Genomic DNA, 19,134 nt, shown 5'->3' on the forward strand with positions numbered 1-19,134 from the left:
CCAACCACAGTGAGGGGGAGACCCAACCACAGTGAGAGGGGGAAGGACCTAACCACAGTGAGGGGGGGAGGACCCAACCACAGTGAGGGGGGGAGGACCCAACCACAGAGAGAGGGGGAGGACCCAACCACAGTGAGGGGGGAGGACCCAACCACAGTGAGAGGGGGGAGGACCCAACCACAGTAAGGGGGGGACCCAACCACAGAGAGGGGGGGAGGACCCAACCACAGTGAGGGGGGACCCAACCACAGTGAGGGGGGGAGGACCCAACCACAGTGAGGGGGGGAAGGACCCAACCACAGTGAGGGGGGGGGAGGACACAACCACAGGTGAGGGGAGGACCCAACCACAGTGAGGGGGGGAGGACCCAACCACAGTGAGGGGGGAAGGACCCAACCACAGTGAGGGGGGGACCCAACCACAGTGAGGGGGGGAGGACCCAACCACAGTGAGGGGGGGCCCAACCACAGTGAGGGGGAGGAGGACCCAACCACAATGAGGGGGGGGGGAGGACCCAACCACAGTGAGGGGGGAGAAGGACCCAACCACAGTGAGGGGGGGACCCAACCACAGTGAGGGGGGGATCCAACTACAGTGAGGGGGGGGAGGACCCAACCACAGTGAGAGGGGGAGGACCCAACCACAGTGAGGGGGAGGACCCAACCACAGTGAAGGGGGGGGACCCAACCACAGTGAGAGGGGGAGGACCCAACCAGAGTGAGTGGGGGAGGACCCAACTACAGTGAGGGGGGGAGGACCCAACCACAGTGAGAGGGGGGAGGATCCAACCACAGTGAGGGGGAGACCCAACCACAGTGAGAGGGGGAAGGACCTAACCACAGTGAGGGGGGGAGGACCCAACCACAGTGAGGGGGGGAGGACCCAACCACAGTGAGAGGGTCGAGGACCCAACCACAGTGAGGGGGGAGGACCCAACCACAGTGAGAGGGGGGAGGACCTAACCACAGTAAGGGGGGGACCCAACCACAGAGAGGGGGGTGGAGGACCCAACCACAGTGAGGGGGGACCCAACCACAGTGAGGGGGGGAGGACCCAACCACAGTGAGGGGGGGAAGGACCCAACCACAGTGAGGGGGGGGAGGACACAACCACAGGTGAGGGGAGGACCCAACCACAGTGAGGGGGGGAGGACCCAAACACAGTGAGGGGGGAAGGACCCAACCACAGTGAGGGGGGGACCCAACCACAGTGAGGGGGGGAGGACCCAACCACAGTGAGGGGGGGCCCAACCACAGTGAGGGGGAGGAGGACCCAACCACAATGAGGGGGGGGAGGACCCAACCACAGTGAGGGGGGAGAAGGACCCAACCACAGTGAGGGGGGGGGACCCAACCACAGTGAGGGGGGAGGACCCAACCACAGTGAGGGGGGAGAAAGACCCAACCACAGTGAGGGGGGAGGACCCAACCAAAGTGAGGGGGAAGAAGGACCCAACCACAGTGAGGGGGGGGAGGACCCAACCACAGTGAGGGGGGGACCCAACCACAGTGAGGGTGCAGGACCCAACCACAGTGGTGGGGGGAGGACCCAACCACAGTGAGGGGGGAGGATCCAACCACAGTGAGGGGGGGGACCCAACCACAGTGAGGGGGGCAGGACCCAACCACAGTGGTGGGGGGGAGGACCCAACCACAGTGAGGGGGGGATCCAACCACAGTGAAGGGGGGAGGACCCAACCACAGTGAGAGGGGGAGAACGACCCAACCACAGTGAGGGGGTGGGAAGGACCCAACCACAGTGAGAGGGGGAGGACCCAACCACAGTTAGGGGGGTGGGAAGGACCCAACCACAGTGAGTGGGAGGACCCAACCACAGTGAGGGGGGGCGGACCCAACCACAGTGAGGGGGTGGGAAGGACCCAACCACAGTGAGGGGGGAGGACCCAACCCCAGTGAGGGGGGAGGACCCAACCACAGTGAGGGGGGAAGGACCCAACCACAGTGAGGGGGGGAAGGACCCAACCACAGTGAGGGGGGAATCCAACCACAGTGAGGGGGGGAAGGACCCAACCACAGTGAGGGGGGGACCCAACCACAGTGAGGGGGGGAAGGACCCAACCACAGTGAGGGGGGGATCCAACCACAGTGAGAGGGGAGGACCCAACCACAGTGAGGGGGGAGGACCCAACCACAGTGCGGGGGGGAGGACCCAACCACAGTGAGAGGGGGAGGACCCAACCACAGTGAGGGGGGAGGACCCAACCACAGTGAGGGGGGGAGGACCCAACCACAGTGAGGGGGGGACCCAACCACAGTGAGGGGGGACCCAACCACAGTGAGGGGGGGCAGGACCCAACCACAGTGGTGGGGGGAGGACCCAACCACAGTGAGGGGGGGAGGACCCAACCACAGTGAGGGGGGAGAAGGACCCAACCACAGTGAGGGGGGGACCCAACCACAGTGAGGGGGCAGGACCCAACCACAGTGAGGGGGGAGAAGGACCCAACCACAGTGAGGGGGGGAGGACCCAACCACAGTGAGGGGGGAGAAGGACCCAACCACAGTGAGGGGGGGAGGACCCAACCACAGTGAGGGGGGGACCCAACCACAGTGAGGGGGGCAGGACCCAACCACAGTGGTGGGGGGAGGACCCAACCGCAGTGAGGGGGGGAGGACCCAACCACAGTGAGGGGGGACCCAACCACAGTGAGGGGGGCAGGACCCAACCACAGTGGTGGGGGGGAGGACCCAACCACAGTGAGGGGGGGACCCAACCACAGTGAGGGGGGGAGGACCCAACCACAGTGAGAGGGGGAGAACGACCCAACAACAGTGAGGGGGGACCCAACCACAGTGAGGGGGGGACCCAACCACAGTGAGGAGGGTAGGACCCAACCACAGTGAGGGGGGAGACCCAACCACAGTGAGGGGGGACCCAACTACAGTGAGGGGGGAGGAGGACCCAACCACAGTGAGAGGGGGAGGACCCAACCACAGTGAGGGGGGGAGGACCCAACCACAGTGAGGGGGGACCCAACCACAGTGAGAGGGGGAGGACCCAACCAGAGTCAGTGGGGGAGGACCCAACTAAAGTGAGGGGGTGAGGACCCAACCACAGTGAGAGGGGGAGGATCCAACCACAGTGAGGGGGAGACCCAACCACAGTGAGAGGGGGAAGGACCCAACCACAGTGAGGGGGGAAGGACCCAACCACAGTGAGGGGGGGAGGACCCAACCACAGTGAGAGGAGGAGGACCCAACCCCAGTGAGGGGGGAGGACCCAACCACAGTGCGAGGGGGGAGGACCCAACCACAGTGAGGGGGAGACCCAACCACAGAGAGGGGGGAGGACCCAACCACAGTGAGGGGGGAGGACCCAACCACAGTGATGGGGGGAAGGACCCAACCACAGTGAGGGGGGGAAGGACCCAACCACAGTGAGGGGGGGACCCAACCACAGTGAGGGGGGGAGGACCCAACTACAGTGAGGGGGGGCCCAACCACAGTGAGGGGGGGAGGGCCCAACCACAGTGAGGGGGGGCTCAACCACAGTGAGGGGGGGAGGACCCAACCACAGTGAGGGGGGGGAGGACTTAACCACAGTGAGGGGGGGAAGGACCCAACCACAGTGAGGGGGGGAGGACCCAACCACAGTGAGAGGGGGGAGGACCCAACCACAGTGAGGGGGGAAGGACCCAACCACAGTGAGGGGGCGAGGACCCAACCACAGTGAGGGGGGAAGGACCCAACCACAGTGAGGGGGGGAGAACCCAACCTCAGTGAGGGGGGAGGACCCAATCACAGTGAAGGGGGGGAGGACCCAACCACAGTGAGGGGTGGGGAGGACCCAACCACAATGAGGGGGGGAAGACCCAACCACAGTGAGGGGGGGAGGACCCAACCACAGTGAAGTGGGGGGAGGACCCAACCACAGTGAGGGGGAGGGGAGGACCCAACCACAGTGAGGGGGGGAGGACCCAACCACAGTGAGAGGGGCAGGACCCAACCACAGTGAGGGGGGAGCACCCAACCACAGTGAGGCGGGGGGAGGACCCAACCACAGTGAGGGGGGGACCCAACCACAGTGAGGGGGGAGAAGGACCCAACCACAGTGAGGGGGGGGAGGACCCAACCACAGTGAGGGGGGGACCCAACCACAGTGAGGGGGGAGAAGGACCCAACCACAGTGAGGGGGGGGAGGACCCCACCACAGTGAGGGGGGGAGGACCCAACCACAGTGAGGGGGGAAGGACCCAACCACAGTGAGGGGGGGACCCAACCACAGTGAGGGGGGGGAGGACCCAACCACAGTGAGGGGGGGCCCAACCACAGTGAGGGGGAGGAGGACCCAACCACAATGAGGGGGGGGAGGACCCAACCAAAGTGAGGGGGGAGAAGGACCCAACCACAGTGAGGGGGGGGGACCCAACCACAGTGAGGGGGAGGACCCAACCACAGTGAGGGGGGAGAAAGACCCAACCACAGTGAGGGGGGAGGACCCAACCAAAGTGAGGGGGGAGAAGAACCCAACCACAGTGAGGGGGGGGAGGACCCAACCACAGTGAGGGGGGGACCCAACCACAGTGAGGGTGCAGGACCCAACCACAGTGGTGGGGGGAGGACCCAACCACAGTGAGGGGGGGAGGATCCAACCACAGTGAGGGGGGGACCCAACCACAGTGAGGGGGGCAGGACCCAACCACAGTGGTGGGGGGAAGGACCCAACCAGAGTGAGGGGGGATCCAACCACAGTGAAGGGGGGAGGACCCAACCACAGTGAGAGGGGGAGAACGACCCAACCACAGTGAGGGGGTGGGAAGGACCCAACCACAGTGAGAGGGGGAGGACCCAACCACAGTTAGGGGGGTGGGAAGGACCCAACCACAGTGAGGGGGGGACCCAACCACAGTGAGGGGGGGCGGACCCAACCACAGTGAGGGGGGTGGGAAGGACCCAACCACAGTGAGGGGGGAGGACCCAACCCCAGTGAGGGGGGAGGACCCAACCACAGTGAGGGGGGGAAGGACCCAACCACAGTGAGGGGGGGATCCAACCACAGTGAGGAGGGTAGGACCCAACCACAGTGAGGGGGGGGAAGGACCCAACCACAGTGAGGGGGGGATCCAACCACAGTGAGGGGTTGAAGGACCCAACCACAGTGAGGGGGGGACCCAACCACAGTGAGGGGGGGGAAGGACCCAACCACAGTGAGGGGGGGATCCAACCACAGTGAGGGGGGAGGACCCAACCACAGTGAGGGGGGAGGACCCAACCACAGTGCGGGGGGGGAGGACCCAACCACAGTGAGAGGGGGAGGACCCAACCACAGTGAGGGGGGAGGACCCAACCACAGTGAGGGGGGGGGAGGACCCAACCACAGTGAGGGGGGGACCCAACCACAGTGAGGGGAGACCCAACCACAGTGAGGGGGGGCAGGACCCAACCACAGTGGTGGGGGGAGGACCCAACCACAGTGAGGGGGGAGGACCCAACCACAGTGAGGGGGGAGAAGGACCCAACCACAGTGAGGGGGGACCCAACCACAGTGAGGGGGCAGGACCCAACCACAGTGAGGGGGGAGAAGGACCCAACCACAGTGAGGGGGGGAGGACCCAACCACAGTGAGGGGGGAGAAGGACCCAACCACAGTGAGGGGGGGGGGAGGACCCAACCACAGTGAGGGGGGACCCAACCACAGTGAGGGGGGCAGGACCCAACCACAGTGGTGGGGGGAGGACCCAACCGAAGTGAGGGGGGAGGATCCAACCACAGTGAGGGGGGACCCAACCACAGTGAGGGGGGCAGGACCCAACCACAGTGGTGGTGGGGAGGACCCAAGCACAGTGAGGGGGGGACCCAACCACAGTGAGGGGGGGAGGACCCAACCACAGTGAGAGGGGGAGAACGACCCAACAACAGTGAGGGGGGACCCAACCACAGTGAGGGGGGGACCCAACCACAGTGAGGAGGGTAGGACCCAACCACAGTGAGGGGGGAGAGGACCCAACCACAGTGAGGGGGGGACCCAACCACAGTGAGGGGGGACCCAACTACAGTGAGGGGGGAGGAGGACCCAACCACAGTGAGAGGGGGAGGACCCAACCACAGTGAGGGGGGGAGGACCCAACCACAGTGAGGGGGGGACCCAACCACAGTGAGAGGGGGAGGACCCAACCAGAGTGAGTGGGGGAGGACCCAACTAAAGTGAGGGGGTAAGGACCCAACCACAGTGAGAGGGGGAGGATCCAACCACAGTGAGGGGGAGACCCAACCACAGTGAGAGGGGGAAGGACCCAACCACAGTGAGGGGGGAAGGACCCAACCACAGTGAGGGGGGGAGGACCCAACCACAGTGAGAGGAGGAGGACGCAACCCCAGTGAGGGGGGAGGACCCAACCACAGTGAGAGGGGGGAGGACCCAACCACAGTGAGGGGGGGGACCCAACCACAGAGAGGGGGGGAGGACCCAACCACAGTGAGGGCGGACCCAACCACAGTGAGGGGGGGAGGACCCAATCACAGTGAAGGGGGGGAGGACCCAACCACAATGAGGGGGGGAGGACCCAACCACAGTGAGGGGGGGGAGGACCCAACCACAATGAGGGGGGGAAGACCCAACCACAGTGAGGGGGGGAGGACCCAACCACAGTGAAGTGGGGGGGGAGGACCCAACCACAGTGAGGGGGAGGGGAGGACCCAACCACAGTGAGGGGGGGGGAGGACCCAACCACAGTGAGAGGGGCAGGACCCAACCACAGTGAGGGGGGGAGCACCCAACCACAGTGAGGCGGGGGGAGGACCCAACCACAGTGAGGGGGGGACCCAACCACAGTGAGGGGGGAGAAGGACCCAACCACAGTGAGAGGGGGAGGACCCAACCACAGTGAGGGGGGAGGAGGACCCAACGACAGTGAGGGGTGATAAGGACCCAACCACAGTGAGGGGGGGACCCAACCACAGTGAGGGGGGACCCAACCACAGTGAGGGGGGAGGACCCAACCACAGTGGTGGGGGGGAGGACCCAACCACAGTGAGAGGGGGAGAACGACCCAACAACAGTGAGGGGGGGACCCAACCACAGTGAGGGGGGGACCCAACCACAGTGAGGAGGGTAGGACCCAACCACAGTGAGGGGGGAGACCCAACCACAGTGAGGGGGGACCCAACTACAGTGAGGGGGGAGGAGGACCCAACCACAGTGAGAGGGGGAGGACCCAACCACAGTGAGGGGGGGAGGACCCAACCACAGTGAGGGGGGACCCAACCACAGTGAGAGGGGGAGGACCCAACCAGAGTCAGTGGGGGAGGACCCAACTAAAGTGAGGGGGTGAGGACCCAACCACAGTGAGAGGGGGAGGATCCAACCACAGTGAGGGGGAGACCCAACCACAGTGAGAGGGGGAAGGACCCAACCACAGTGAGGGGGGAAGGACCCAACCACAGTGAGGGGGGGAGGACCCAACCACAGTGAGAGGAGGAGGACCCAACCCCAGTGAGGGGGGAGGACCCAACCACAGTGAGAGGGGGAGGACCCAACCACAGTGAGGGGGAGACCCAACCACAGAGAGGGGGGGAGGACCCAACCACAGTGAGGGGGGGAAGGACCCAACCGCAGTGAGGGGGGGGGCCCAACCACAGTGAGGGGGGAGGACCCAACCACAGTGAGGGGGGGAAGGACCCAACCACAGTGAGGGGGGGAAGGACCCAACCACAGTGAGGGGGGGACCCAACCACAGTGTGGGGGGGAGGACCCAACTACAGTGAGGGGGGGCCCAACCACAGTGAGGGGGGGAGGGCCCAACCACAGTGAGGGGGGCCCAACCACAGTGAGGGGGGCCCAACCACAGTGAGGGGGGGAGGACCCAACCACAGTGAGGGGGGGGAGGACTTAACCACAGTGAGGGGGGGAAGGACCCAACCACAGTGAGGGGGGGAGGACCCAACCACAGTGAGAGGGGGGAGGACCCAACCACAGTGAGGGGGGAAGGACCCAACCACAGTGAGGGGGCGAGGACCCAACCACAGTGAGGGGGGAAGGACCCAACCACAGTGAGGGGGGGGGAGAACCCAACCTCAGTGAGGGGGGAGGACCCAATCACAGTGAAGGGGGGGAGGACCCAACCACAGTGAGGGGGGGAGGACCCAACCACAGTGAGGGGGGGAGGACCCAACCACAATGAGGGGGGGAAGACCCAACCACAGTGAGGGGGGGAGAACCCAACCACAGTGAAGTGGGGGGGAGGACCCAACCACAGTGAGGGGGAGGGGAGGACCCAACCACAGTGAGGGGGGGGAGGACCCAACCACAGTGAGAGGGGCAGGACCCAACCACAGTGAGGGGGGGAGCACCCAACCACAGTGAGGCGGGGGGAGGACCCAACCACAGTGAGGGGGGGACCCAACTACAGTGAGGGGGGAGAAGGACCCAACCACAGTGAGGGGGGGGAGGACACAACCACAGGTGAGGGGAGGACCCAACCACAGTGAGGGGGGGAGGACCCAACCACAGTGAGGGGGGAAGGACCCAACCACAGTGAGGGGGGGACCAAACCACAGTGAGGGGGAGAGGACCCAACCACAGTGAGGGGGGGCCCAACCACAGTGAGGGGGAGGAGGACCCAACCACAATGAGGGGGGGGAGGACCCAACCAAAGTGAGGGGGGAGAAGGACCCAACCACAGTGAGGGGGGGGACCCAACCACAGTGAGGGGGAGGACCCAACCACAGTGAGGGGGGAGAAAGACCCAACCACAGTGAGGGGGGAAGACCCAACCAAAGTGAGGGGGGAGAAGAACCCAACCACAGTGAGGGGGGGAGGACCCAACCACAGTGAGGGGGGGACCCAACCACAGTGAGGGTGCAGGACCCAACCACAGTGGTGGGGGGAGGACCCAACCACAGTGAGGGGGGGAGGATCCAACCACAGTGAGGGGGGGACCCAACCACAGTGAGGGGGGCAGGACCCAACCACAGTGGTGGGGGGGAGGACCCAACCAGAGTGAGGGGGGGATCCAACCACAGTGAAGGGGGGAGGACCCAACCACAGTGAGAGGGGGAGAACGACCCAACCACAGTGAGGGGGTGGGAAGGACCCAACCACAGTGAGAGGGGGAGGACCCAACCACAGTTAGGAGGGTGGGAAGGACCCAACCACAGTGAGTGGGAGGACCCAACCACAGTGAGGGGGGAGGACCCAACCACAGTGAGGGGGGGGAGGACCCAACCACATGAGGGGGGGGGACCCAACCACAGTGAGGGGGGGGGCGGACCCAACCACAGTGAGTGGGGTGGGAAGGACCCAACCACAGTGAGGGGGAGGACCCAACCCCAGTGAGGGGGGAGGACCCAACCACAGTGAGGGGGGGAAGGACCCAACCACAGTGAGGGGGGGATCCAACCACAGTGAGGAGGGTAGGACCCAACCACAGTGAGGGGGGAAGGACCCAACCACAGTGAGGGGGGGATCCAACCACAGTGAGGGGGGGAAGGACCCAACCACAGTGAGGGGGGGACCCAACCACAGTGAGGGGGGGAAGGACCCAACCACAGTGAGGGGGGGATCCAACCACAGTGAGGGGGGAGGACCCAACCACAGTGAGGGGGGAGGACCCAACCACAGTGCGGGGGGGGGGAGGACCCAACCACAGTGAGAGGGGGAGGACCCAACCACAGTGAGGGGGGAGGACCCAACCACAGTGAGGGGGGGGAGGACCCAACCACAGTGAGGGGGGGACCCAACCACAGTGAGGGGAGACCCAACCACAGTGAGGGGGGGCAGGACCCAACCACAGTGGTGGGGGGAGGACCCAACCACAGTGAGGGGGGGAGGACCCAACCACAGTGAGGGGGGAGAAGGACCCAACCACAGTGAGGGGGGACCCAACCACAGTGAGGGGGCAGGACCCAACCACAGTGAGGGGGGAGAAGGACCCAACCACAGTGAGGGGGGGAGGACCCAACCACAGTGAGGGGGGAGAAGGACCCAACCACAGTGAGGGGGGGGGAGGACCCAACCACAGTGAGGGGGGACCCAACCACAGTGAGGGGGGCAGGACCCAACCACAGTGGTGGGGGGAGGACCCAACCGCAGTGAGGGGGGGAGGACCCAACCACAGTGAGGGGGACCCAACCACAGTGAGGGGGGCAGGACCCAACCACAGTGGTGGTGGGGAGGACCCAACCACAGTGAGGGGGGGACCCAACCACAGTGAGGGGGGAGGACCCAACCACAGTGAGAGGGGGAGAACGACCCAACAACAGTGAGGGGGGACCCAACCACAGTGAGGGGGGGACCCAACCACAGTGAGGAGGGTAGGACCCAACCACAGTGAGGGGGGAGAGGACCCAACCACAGTGAGGGGGGGGACCCAACCACAGTGAGGGGGGACCCAACTACAGTGAGGGGGGAGGAGGACCCAACCACAGTGAGAGGGGGAGGACCCAACCACAGTGAGGGGGGGAGGACCCAACCACAGTGAGGGGGGGACCCAACCACAGTGAGAGGGGGAGGACCCAACCAGAGTGAGTGGGGGAGGACCCAACTAAAGTGAGGGGGTGAGGACCCAACCACAGTGAGAGGGGGAGGATCCAACCACAGTGAGGGGGAGACCCAACCACAGTGAGAGGGGGAAGGACCCAACCACAGTGAGGGGGGAAGGACCCAACCACAGTGAGGGGGGGAGGAGCCAACCACAGTGAGAGGAGGAGGACGCAACCCCAGTGAGGGGGGAGGACCCAACCACAGTGAGAGGGGGGAGGACCCAACCACAGTGAGGGGGGGACCCAACCACAGAGAGGGGGGGAGGACCCAACCACAGTGAGGGCGGACCCAACCACAGTGAGGGGGGGGGGAGGACCCAATCACAGTGAAGGGGGGGAGGACCCAACCACAGTGAGTGGGGGAGGACCCAACCACAGTGAGGGGGGGGAGGACCCAACCACAATGAGGGGGGGAAGACCCAACCACAGTGAGGGGGGGAGGACCCAACCACAGTGAAGTGGGGGGGGAGGACCCAACCACAGTGAGGGGGAGGGGAGGACCCAACCACAGTGAGGGGGGGGAGGACCCAACCACAGTGAGAGGGGCAGGACCCAACCACAGTGAGGGGGGGAGCACCCAACCACAGTGAGGCGGGGGGAGGACCCAACCACAGTGAGGGGGGGACCCAACCACAGTGAGGGGGGAGAAGGACCCAACCACAGTGAGAGGGGGAGGACCCAACCACAGTGAGGGGGAGGAGGACCCAACGACAGTGAGGGGTGATAAGGACCCAACCACAGTGAAGGGGGGACCCAACCACAGTGAGGGGGGACCCAACCACAGTGAGGGGGGAGGACCCAACCACAGTGGTGGGGGGGAGGACCCAACCACAGTGAGGGGGGGACCCAACCACAGTGAGGGGGGGAGGATCCAACCACAGTGAGGTGGGGGAGGACCCAAGCACAGTGAGAGGGGGAGAAGGACCCAACCACAGTGAGGGGGGGAGGACCCAACCACAGTGAAGTGGGAGGGGGAGGACCCAACCACAGTGAGGGGGAGGGGAGGACCCAACCACAGTGAGGGGGGGGAGGACCCAACCACAGTGAGAGGGGCAGGACCCAACCACAGTGAGGGGGGACCCAACCACAGTGAGGGGGGAGGACCCAACCACAGTGGTGGGGGGAGGACCCAACCACAGTGAGGGGGGGACCCAACCACAGTGAGGGGGGGAGGACCCAACCACAGTGAGGTGGGGGAGGACCCAAGCACAGTGAGAGGGGGAGAAGGACCCAACCACAGTGAGGGGGGGAGGACCCAACCACAGTGAAGTGGGAGGGGGAGGACCCAACCACAGTGAGGGGGAGGGGAGGACCCAACCACAGTGAGGGGGGGGAGGACCCAACCACAGTGAGAGGGGCAGGACCCAACCACAGTGAGGGGGGGAGGACCCAACCACAGTGAGGCGGGGGGAGGACCAAACCACAGTGAGGGGGGGACCCAACCACAGTGAGGGGGGGGGAGGACCCAACCACAGTGAGGGGGGACCCAACCACAGTGAGGGGGGGGAGGACCCAACCACAGTGAGGGGGACCCAACCACAGTGAGAGGGGGAGAAGGACCCAACCACAGTGAGGGGGGAGGACCCAACCACAGTGAGGGGGGACCCAACCACAGTGATGGGGGGACCCAACCACAGTGAGGGAGGTAGGACCCAACCACAGTGAGGGGGAGAAGGACCCAACCACAGGGGGTGAGGACTCGACATTCGGATGGAGAATATTCGCTATTATTTTCGTTGTGCTTATTAGTGAGACGGTCTAGATGTGGGTGCGTGGGATAATTATTTAAGTGTAATTAATTAAATGTAGTTATGTTCGTGGTGTCCCATCCTCCAAGTACTGTGTTGTATGACGCCTTGACGCTGCTGACCGTTTTGGCCTCCCTCTCACTTATCTGGGGCCACCCGACTACCATTCTCTTTACGAAAGAGAACTTTCTAAAAAAATGTTCAACAACTTTTTTTCCTTATCTTGAATCTATGGTTTTTTTCTTTGTTAGCATATTTAACACCTCTTCTTGAAGCGGTTATTTTTCAGGTCCATAAGCCATTTCATGGCATGTCTTTGCACCTATTCCAGTTTATTAATGTGCTTCTTGAGATATGGGCACTATACCACCATTGCATATTCCAATTTGTGTCTCACGAAAGTCGTGGACAGTGTCTTTCATATTTCACCGTCCGTGTATCTATAAACAATTCTGAAGATGGAAAGCGTAGCATATGCTCCTCGCACAATGTCCTGAATGTGGTACTTTCCTGAACCATCCCCAGATATCTTCCCTTGTCTGGGTTCCTTAATGCATTTCCACATAATTTGTAGGTTGTGTGTGGCCTAGTTTCTCGTATTCTACATTCTATAACTTGGAATTTATTCCCACTGAATTCCATTTGCTAAGCGTTGCTCCACAGACTTTTTTTGTTCAGTTCATCTTGAAGATCATGATAACTTTCTGTCTCTTAAATTTCCAAGTAGGTTGGCATCATCAGCAAAACTATTCATATAGTTCTGTATTCCTTCTGGTACATGATGACCAAACCACACATCAGAAAGTATTCCTTCTGGTACATGATGACCAAACCATACATCAGAAAGTATTCCTTCTGGTACATGATGACCAAACCACACATCAGAAAGTGAAGAAACAACGACCTTTCGGTCCATCCTGGACCATTATCAAGCCGTGTGAAAGAAGAGAGAGAAAGGTACAGGCAAATATAAGGTAAGAGAGTGAGGTGAGGAGTAGGTAAGAGAAAGATAAGAATAGGATGTATGTAAGAAATGATTGAATGTAATAAATGGATGAATGTATGGAAAGGATAAATGTATGAAAAGGATGTAATTTATTACTTACTTTTGAACCTTAGATTACAAGTAAAACTTTCCTGTGTTTGTCACAATCAGAAGTTCATCATTGATCAACAGAAGACATGAATCAGATTTTATTAATAAATTGCCTATTGGCTTCTCACATGACACAGTGTGTATTCAAGTCCTTTAGGAAGATGCAAATTAGCCTCTGCTTATTTTGAGGTGTAATTATAATTTTGATAAATATTATAGCATATATTTCTTGTTCTCTTAAAACAAAAATAAGTACACAACACGGACAGTATTAAGTACTGCAGCCAGCAGTACTGGCCTCAGAGGATGGACCTCCCTGAACTCAAAATATATGAGTCACAGCTCTGTACAAGGTGGAAGCTTGTGCATTTACTCTATTACTATTCCATTTGAACAAATATATAGTAAATAACTGGAAATTAAATTCATTATTAAAATATTGCAACATATACAGTTGCTGACACCAAACCTAATTCCTAAATCATGCTTCGTGATAGCAGAATAAAAATAGTTTAACATAATTTCTAGGAACATTACCTTGCTCAACTCCTTAACGGCAGCGTTCCCCCTTCCTTCCTCACGAGCCGTCAGATAAACTATGCCATCAAACTTGGCACACAGCTCTTTCACTACACCAAATCCAATGCCTTTGTTGGCCCCCGTCACCTGGTCAAAACATTACATCTTATTATAGAATATAATTTAACTTGTGAATTAAAATTTGCATACTCAGTTAATGTCACTTTCACAACAATAAAGTAAGAATATATGTATAAACTTCAGTTTAACTTAAATTTTGAATGAAGGAATTTCCTTCATTGAATGTCCATAGTTGTAAAAATATATATTTAAAAAACTAGCTCTAAATGTCGAAAAACATCTTTCTGAGTACAGCACTAAGCTGTTCACCAAGTCAAGATCCTTCGGCAGGATGTAGAACTGAGAGGTGTAAGCAAACGCCTACACATGAAGGATCTTTTAACCTTAAACTGTCATCACGCCCGGGGAGGGTTGTAGCTCCCGCGTCACACTTGAACCTTCTACACACAGCTCACATCCTCGGACTCGGGCCTCCAGTACACAGACGCCACCATAGACAAAATCCTGAGGCCTTCACCTAGGTTACAGGTATGAGAGGCATCAACACGGGGGGCAAGGCTGGACCCACTCATCAAGATCTAACGATATTTTCACTTACAAATTATGAATATAATAAAAACCTGGATAAATATACAAACTCATAAATGACAGGTGATAATGAGAGAGATAAATATGCTTGGATGGGAAGACAGTGGTACAGGTACAGTACTTCGTTATCATCTCGTCTACAAAATTCTGTGGTGGTCCACAACCTTTAGTCTCTACGCCAGGTGCAGCTTGTACCAAGCCACAACATAAGTGTCCGTAAGAACATAGAAAGGAGTGAAAAGCAATGAAACACAGAAATGGTTAGGCACGTTCCCTAATATAACAAGTTGTTGTAACAACCAATATAACAAGTTGTTGTAATAACCCATATAATATAGTTTGACCCTTTCACTGGAGGAGCCACAATATATATATATATATATATATATATATATATATATATATATATATATATATATATATATATATATATATATATATATATATATATAATGTCGTACCTAGTAGCCAGAACGCACTTCTCGGCCTATTATGCAAAGCCCGATTTTCCTAATAGGCAGAGTGATTTTCTTTATTTTCAAAAAATTGTTTCCAATTGGTTTATATGAAATATTATTATTATATTATAATAGGAACATAAATTATTGACGTTTTTATGTTAGTTTAGGTTAGGTTAGGTAGGGTTGGTTAGGTTCGGTCGTATATCTACGTTAGTTTTAACTCAAATTAAAAGACCTTAAGTCATAAACAATCAAATGGATAGCTTTATCATTTCATGAGAACAAAAATCGAAAAATATATAAATTCAGGGAAACTTGGAATACAGGTGTATTTGCGGCGAGGCAGTGGCCGACAGGTAAACACGGCATGGCCTTCACAACCAAAGGACAGGAGGATGGCAGGCAAGACACGGCGAGGGTTAACGACATTATTAAGAGATGCCTTACCACAGCCGGTTGTCCAGCAGAGAGAGAGCCCCGTTACCTATTGTTCGGCAACTCTAATGAGCCTGTCGGTCGCTCAGACGGAATCATGTTTCACCCCTGGAAGAATGGTAGACAGTTGGTGTGGGAATACACTTGCATTTCAACTTTAGCCAACACCTATGTTGACTTCAGTGCTACACAAGCAGGAGGTGCTGCCAATCACTGGGAAGCAGGCAAGTCATGTAAATACAGAGACCTTGAGCACCACTTCAATTTTGTCCCCATTGCCTCAGAGACACTTGGTGCCTGGGGTAAAAGTGCTGCTAGTTTTTTGAAGGAGTTGAGGTCCAAGCTAATTGAAACAACTAGAGACCCTAGAGGAGCCAGTTTTCTCTTTCAGCGCCTTAGTGTGGCGATCCAAAGAGGAAATGCTCACTGCATCCATGGTTCCTGCTCGCCATCTGAGGAGCGGGAGGAGCTGTACAACTTGTGACAAGCAGCCTTGTACCCTGCATGTAACCAATGTTGTAACCCTTTTTGTGTTAATGACATTTTCATATAAAGTTAGATATATATACACAGATACCAAAAGAATACGGGTTATCTTGAAATGATTTCGGGGCTTTAGTGTCCCCGCGGCCCGGTCCTCGACCAGGCCTCCACCCCCAGGAAGCAGCCCGTGACAGCTGACTAACACCCAGGTACCTATTTACTGCTAGGTAACAGGAGCATAGGGTGAAAGAAACTTTGCCCATTATTTCCCGCCAGCGCCTGGGATCGAACCCAGGACCACAGGATCACAAGTCCAGTGTGCTGTCCGCTCGGCCGACCGACTCCCCTCCCGACCGGGGTGGTAGAAGAAAATATCAAAGTGTTCAGTGAGGATCCACAAGGTCTTCTCTGAGTACTCTTTATTTTCTTCTCCGAGGCTATGGGTTCCTACACTTGCACTAGAGGGGGTACCCTTTCTAGGGGAAAATATATATATATATATATATATATATATATATATATATATATATATATATATATATATATATATATATATATATATATATATATATATATATATATATATGTCGTACCTAGTAGCCAGAACGCACTTCTCGGCCTACTGTGCAAGCCCCGATTTGCCTAATAAGCCAAGTTTTCCTGAATTAATATATTTTCTCTATTTTTTTTCTTATGAAATGATAAAGCTACCCATTTCATTATGTATGAGGTCAATTTTTTTTATTGGAGTTAAAATTAACGTAGATATATGACCGAACCTAACCAACCCTACCTAACCTAACCTAATCTATCTCTATAGGTTAGGTTAGGTTAGGTAGCCGAAAAAGTTAGGTTAGGTTAGGTTAGGTAGTCGAAAAACAATTAATTCATAAAAACTTGGCTTATTAGGCAAATCGGGCCTTGCATAGTAGGCTGAGAAGGGCGTTCTGGCTACTAGGTACGACATATATATATATATATATATATATATATATATATATATATATATATATATATATATATATATATATATATATATATATATATATATATATATGCGAACAAGCCTGAATGGTCCCCAGGACAATATGCAACTGAAAACTCACACCCCAGAAGTGACTCGAACCCATACTCCCAGATGCCACGCAACTGGTATGTACAAGACGCCTTAATCCACTTGACCATCACGACCGGACATAATGAGGTGATAGCCGAGGCTATTTGAACCACCCCACCGCCGGCACTCGGATAGTAATCTTGGGCATAGCATTTTACCAAATCACCTCATTCTTTGGGGCACACGTGAGGAACACAAATGCGAACAAGCCTGAATGGTCCCCAGGACAATATGCAACTGAAAACTCACACCCCAGAAGTGACTCGAACCCATACTCCCAGATGCCACGCAACTGGTATGTACAAGACGCCTTAATCCACTTGACCATCACGACCGGACATAATGAGGTGATAGCCGAGGCTATTTGAACCACCCCACCGCCGGCACTCGGATAGTAATCTTGGGCATAGCATTTTACCAAATCACCTCATTCTTTGGGGCACACGTGAGGAACACAAATGCGAACAAGCCTGAATGGTCCCCAGGACAATATGCAACTGAAAACTCACACCCCAGAAGTGACTCGAACCCATACTCCCAGATGCCACGCAACTGGTATGTACAAGACGCCTTAATCCACTTGACCATCACGACCGGACATAATGAGGTGATAGCCGAGGCTATTTGAACCACCCCACCGCCGGCACTCGGATAGTAATCTTGGGCATAGCATTTTACCAAATCACCTCATTCTTTGGGGCACACGTGAGGAACACAAATGCGAACAAGCCTGAATGGTCCCCAGGACAATATGCAACTGAAAACTCACACCCCAGAAGTGACTCGAACCCATACTCCCAGATGCCACGCAACTGGTATGTACAAGACGCCTTAATCCACTTGACCATCACGACCGGACATAATGAGGTGATAGCCGAGGCTATTTGAACCACCCCACCGCCGGCACTCGGATAGTAATCTTGGGCATAGCATTTTACCAAATCACCTCATTCTTTGGGGCACACGTGAGGAACACAAATGCGAACAAGCCTGAATGGTCCCCAGGACAATATGCAACTGAAAACTCACACCCCAGAAGTGACTCGAACCCATACTCCCAGATGCCACGCAACTGGTATGTACAAGACGCCTTAATCCACTTGACCATCACGACCGGACATAATGAGGTGATAGCCGAGGGGTGTGAGTTTTCAGTTGCATATTGTCCTGGGGACCATTCAGGCTTGTTCGCATTTGTGTTCCTCACGTGTGGCCCAAAGAATGAGGTGATTTGGTAAAATGCTATGCCCAAGATTACTATCCGAGTGCCGGCGGTGGGGTGGTTCAAATAGCCTCGGCTATCACCTCATTATGTCCGGTCGTGATGGTCAAGTGGATTAAGGCGTCTTGTACATACCAGTTGCGTGGCATCTGGGAGTATGGGTTCGAGTCACTTCTGGGGTGTGAGTTTTCAGTTGCATATTGTCCTGGGGACCATTCAGGCTTGTTCGCATTTGTGTTCCTCACGTGTGCCCCAAAGAATGAGGTGATTTGGTAAAATGCTATGCCCAAGATTACTATCCGAGTGCCGGCGGTGGGGTGGTTCAAATAGCCTCGGCTATCACCTCATTATGTCCGGTCGTGATGGTCAAGTGGATTAAGGCGTCTTGTACATACCAGTTGCGTGGCATCTGGGAGTATGGGTTCGAGTCACTTCTGGGGTGTGAGTTTTCAGTTGCATATTGTCCTGGGGACCATTCAGGCTTGTTCGCATTTGTGTTCCTCACGTGTGCCCCAAAGAATGAGGTGATTTGGTAAAATGCTATGCCCAAGATTACTATCCGAGTGCCGGCGGTGGGGTGGTTCAAATAGCCTCGGCTATCACCTCATTATGTCCGGTCGTGACGGTCAAGTGGATTAAGGCGTCTTGTACATACCAGTTGCGTGGCATCTGGGAGTATGGGTTCGAGTCACTTCTGGGGTGTGAGTTTTCAGTTATATATATATATATATATATATATATATATATATATATATATATATATATATATATATATATATATATATATGACAATGTCAGACCACGAAGGAAAAATGAAACAGGAAATTTCCTTAAGTACTTTCGTATATTAAATACATCTTCAGAAGGTGATATATATATATATAT

General features: G+C 56.6%; 1 protein-coding gene across 3 annotated transcripts in view; it reads right to left on the bottom strand.

Annotated features, from left to right (window-relative positions):
• The window catches only part of LOC123751508 (carbonyl reductase [NADPH] 3), a 105,815-nt gene that overhangs the window by 38,852 nt on the left and 47,829 nt on the right, over positions 1–19,134 (bottom strand). For all 3 annotated transcript variants that reach the window (XM_069334986.1, XM_069334987.1, XM_069334988.1), the window contains exon 3: positions 13,881–14,009. In XM_069334986.1, the coding sequence (XP_069191087.1) occupies positions 13,881–14,009 (129 nt within the window). The remainder of the gene's footprint in view (positions 1–13,880; positions 14,010–19,134) is intronic.

This window comes from Procambarus clarkii, chromosome 32, assembly GCF_040958095.1.
Source record: "Procambarus clarkii isolate CNS0578487 chromosome 32, FALCON_Pclarkii_2.0, whole genome shotgun sequence".
Lineage (NCBI taxonomy): Eukaryota > Metazoa > Arthropoda > Malacostraca > Decapoda > Cambaridae > Procambarus > Procambarus clarkii.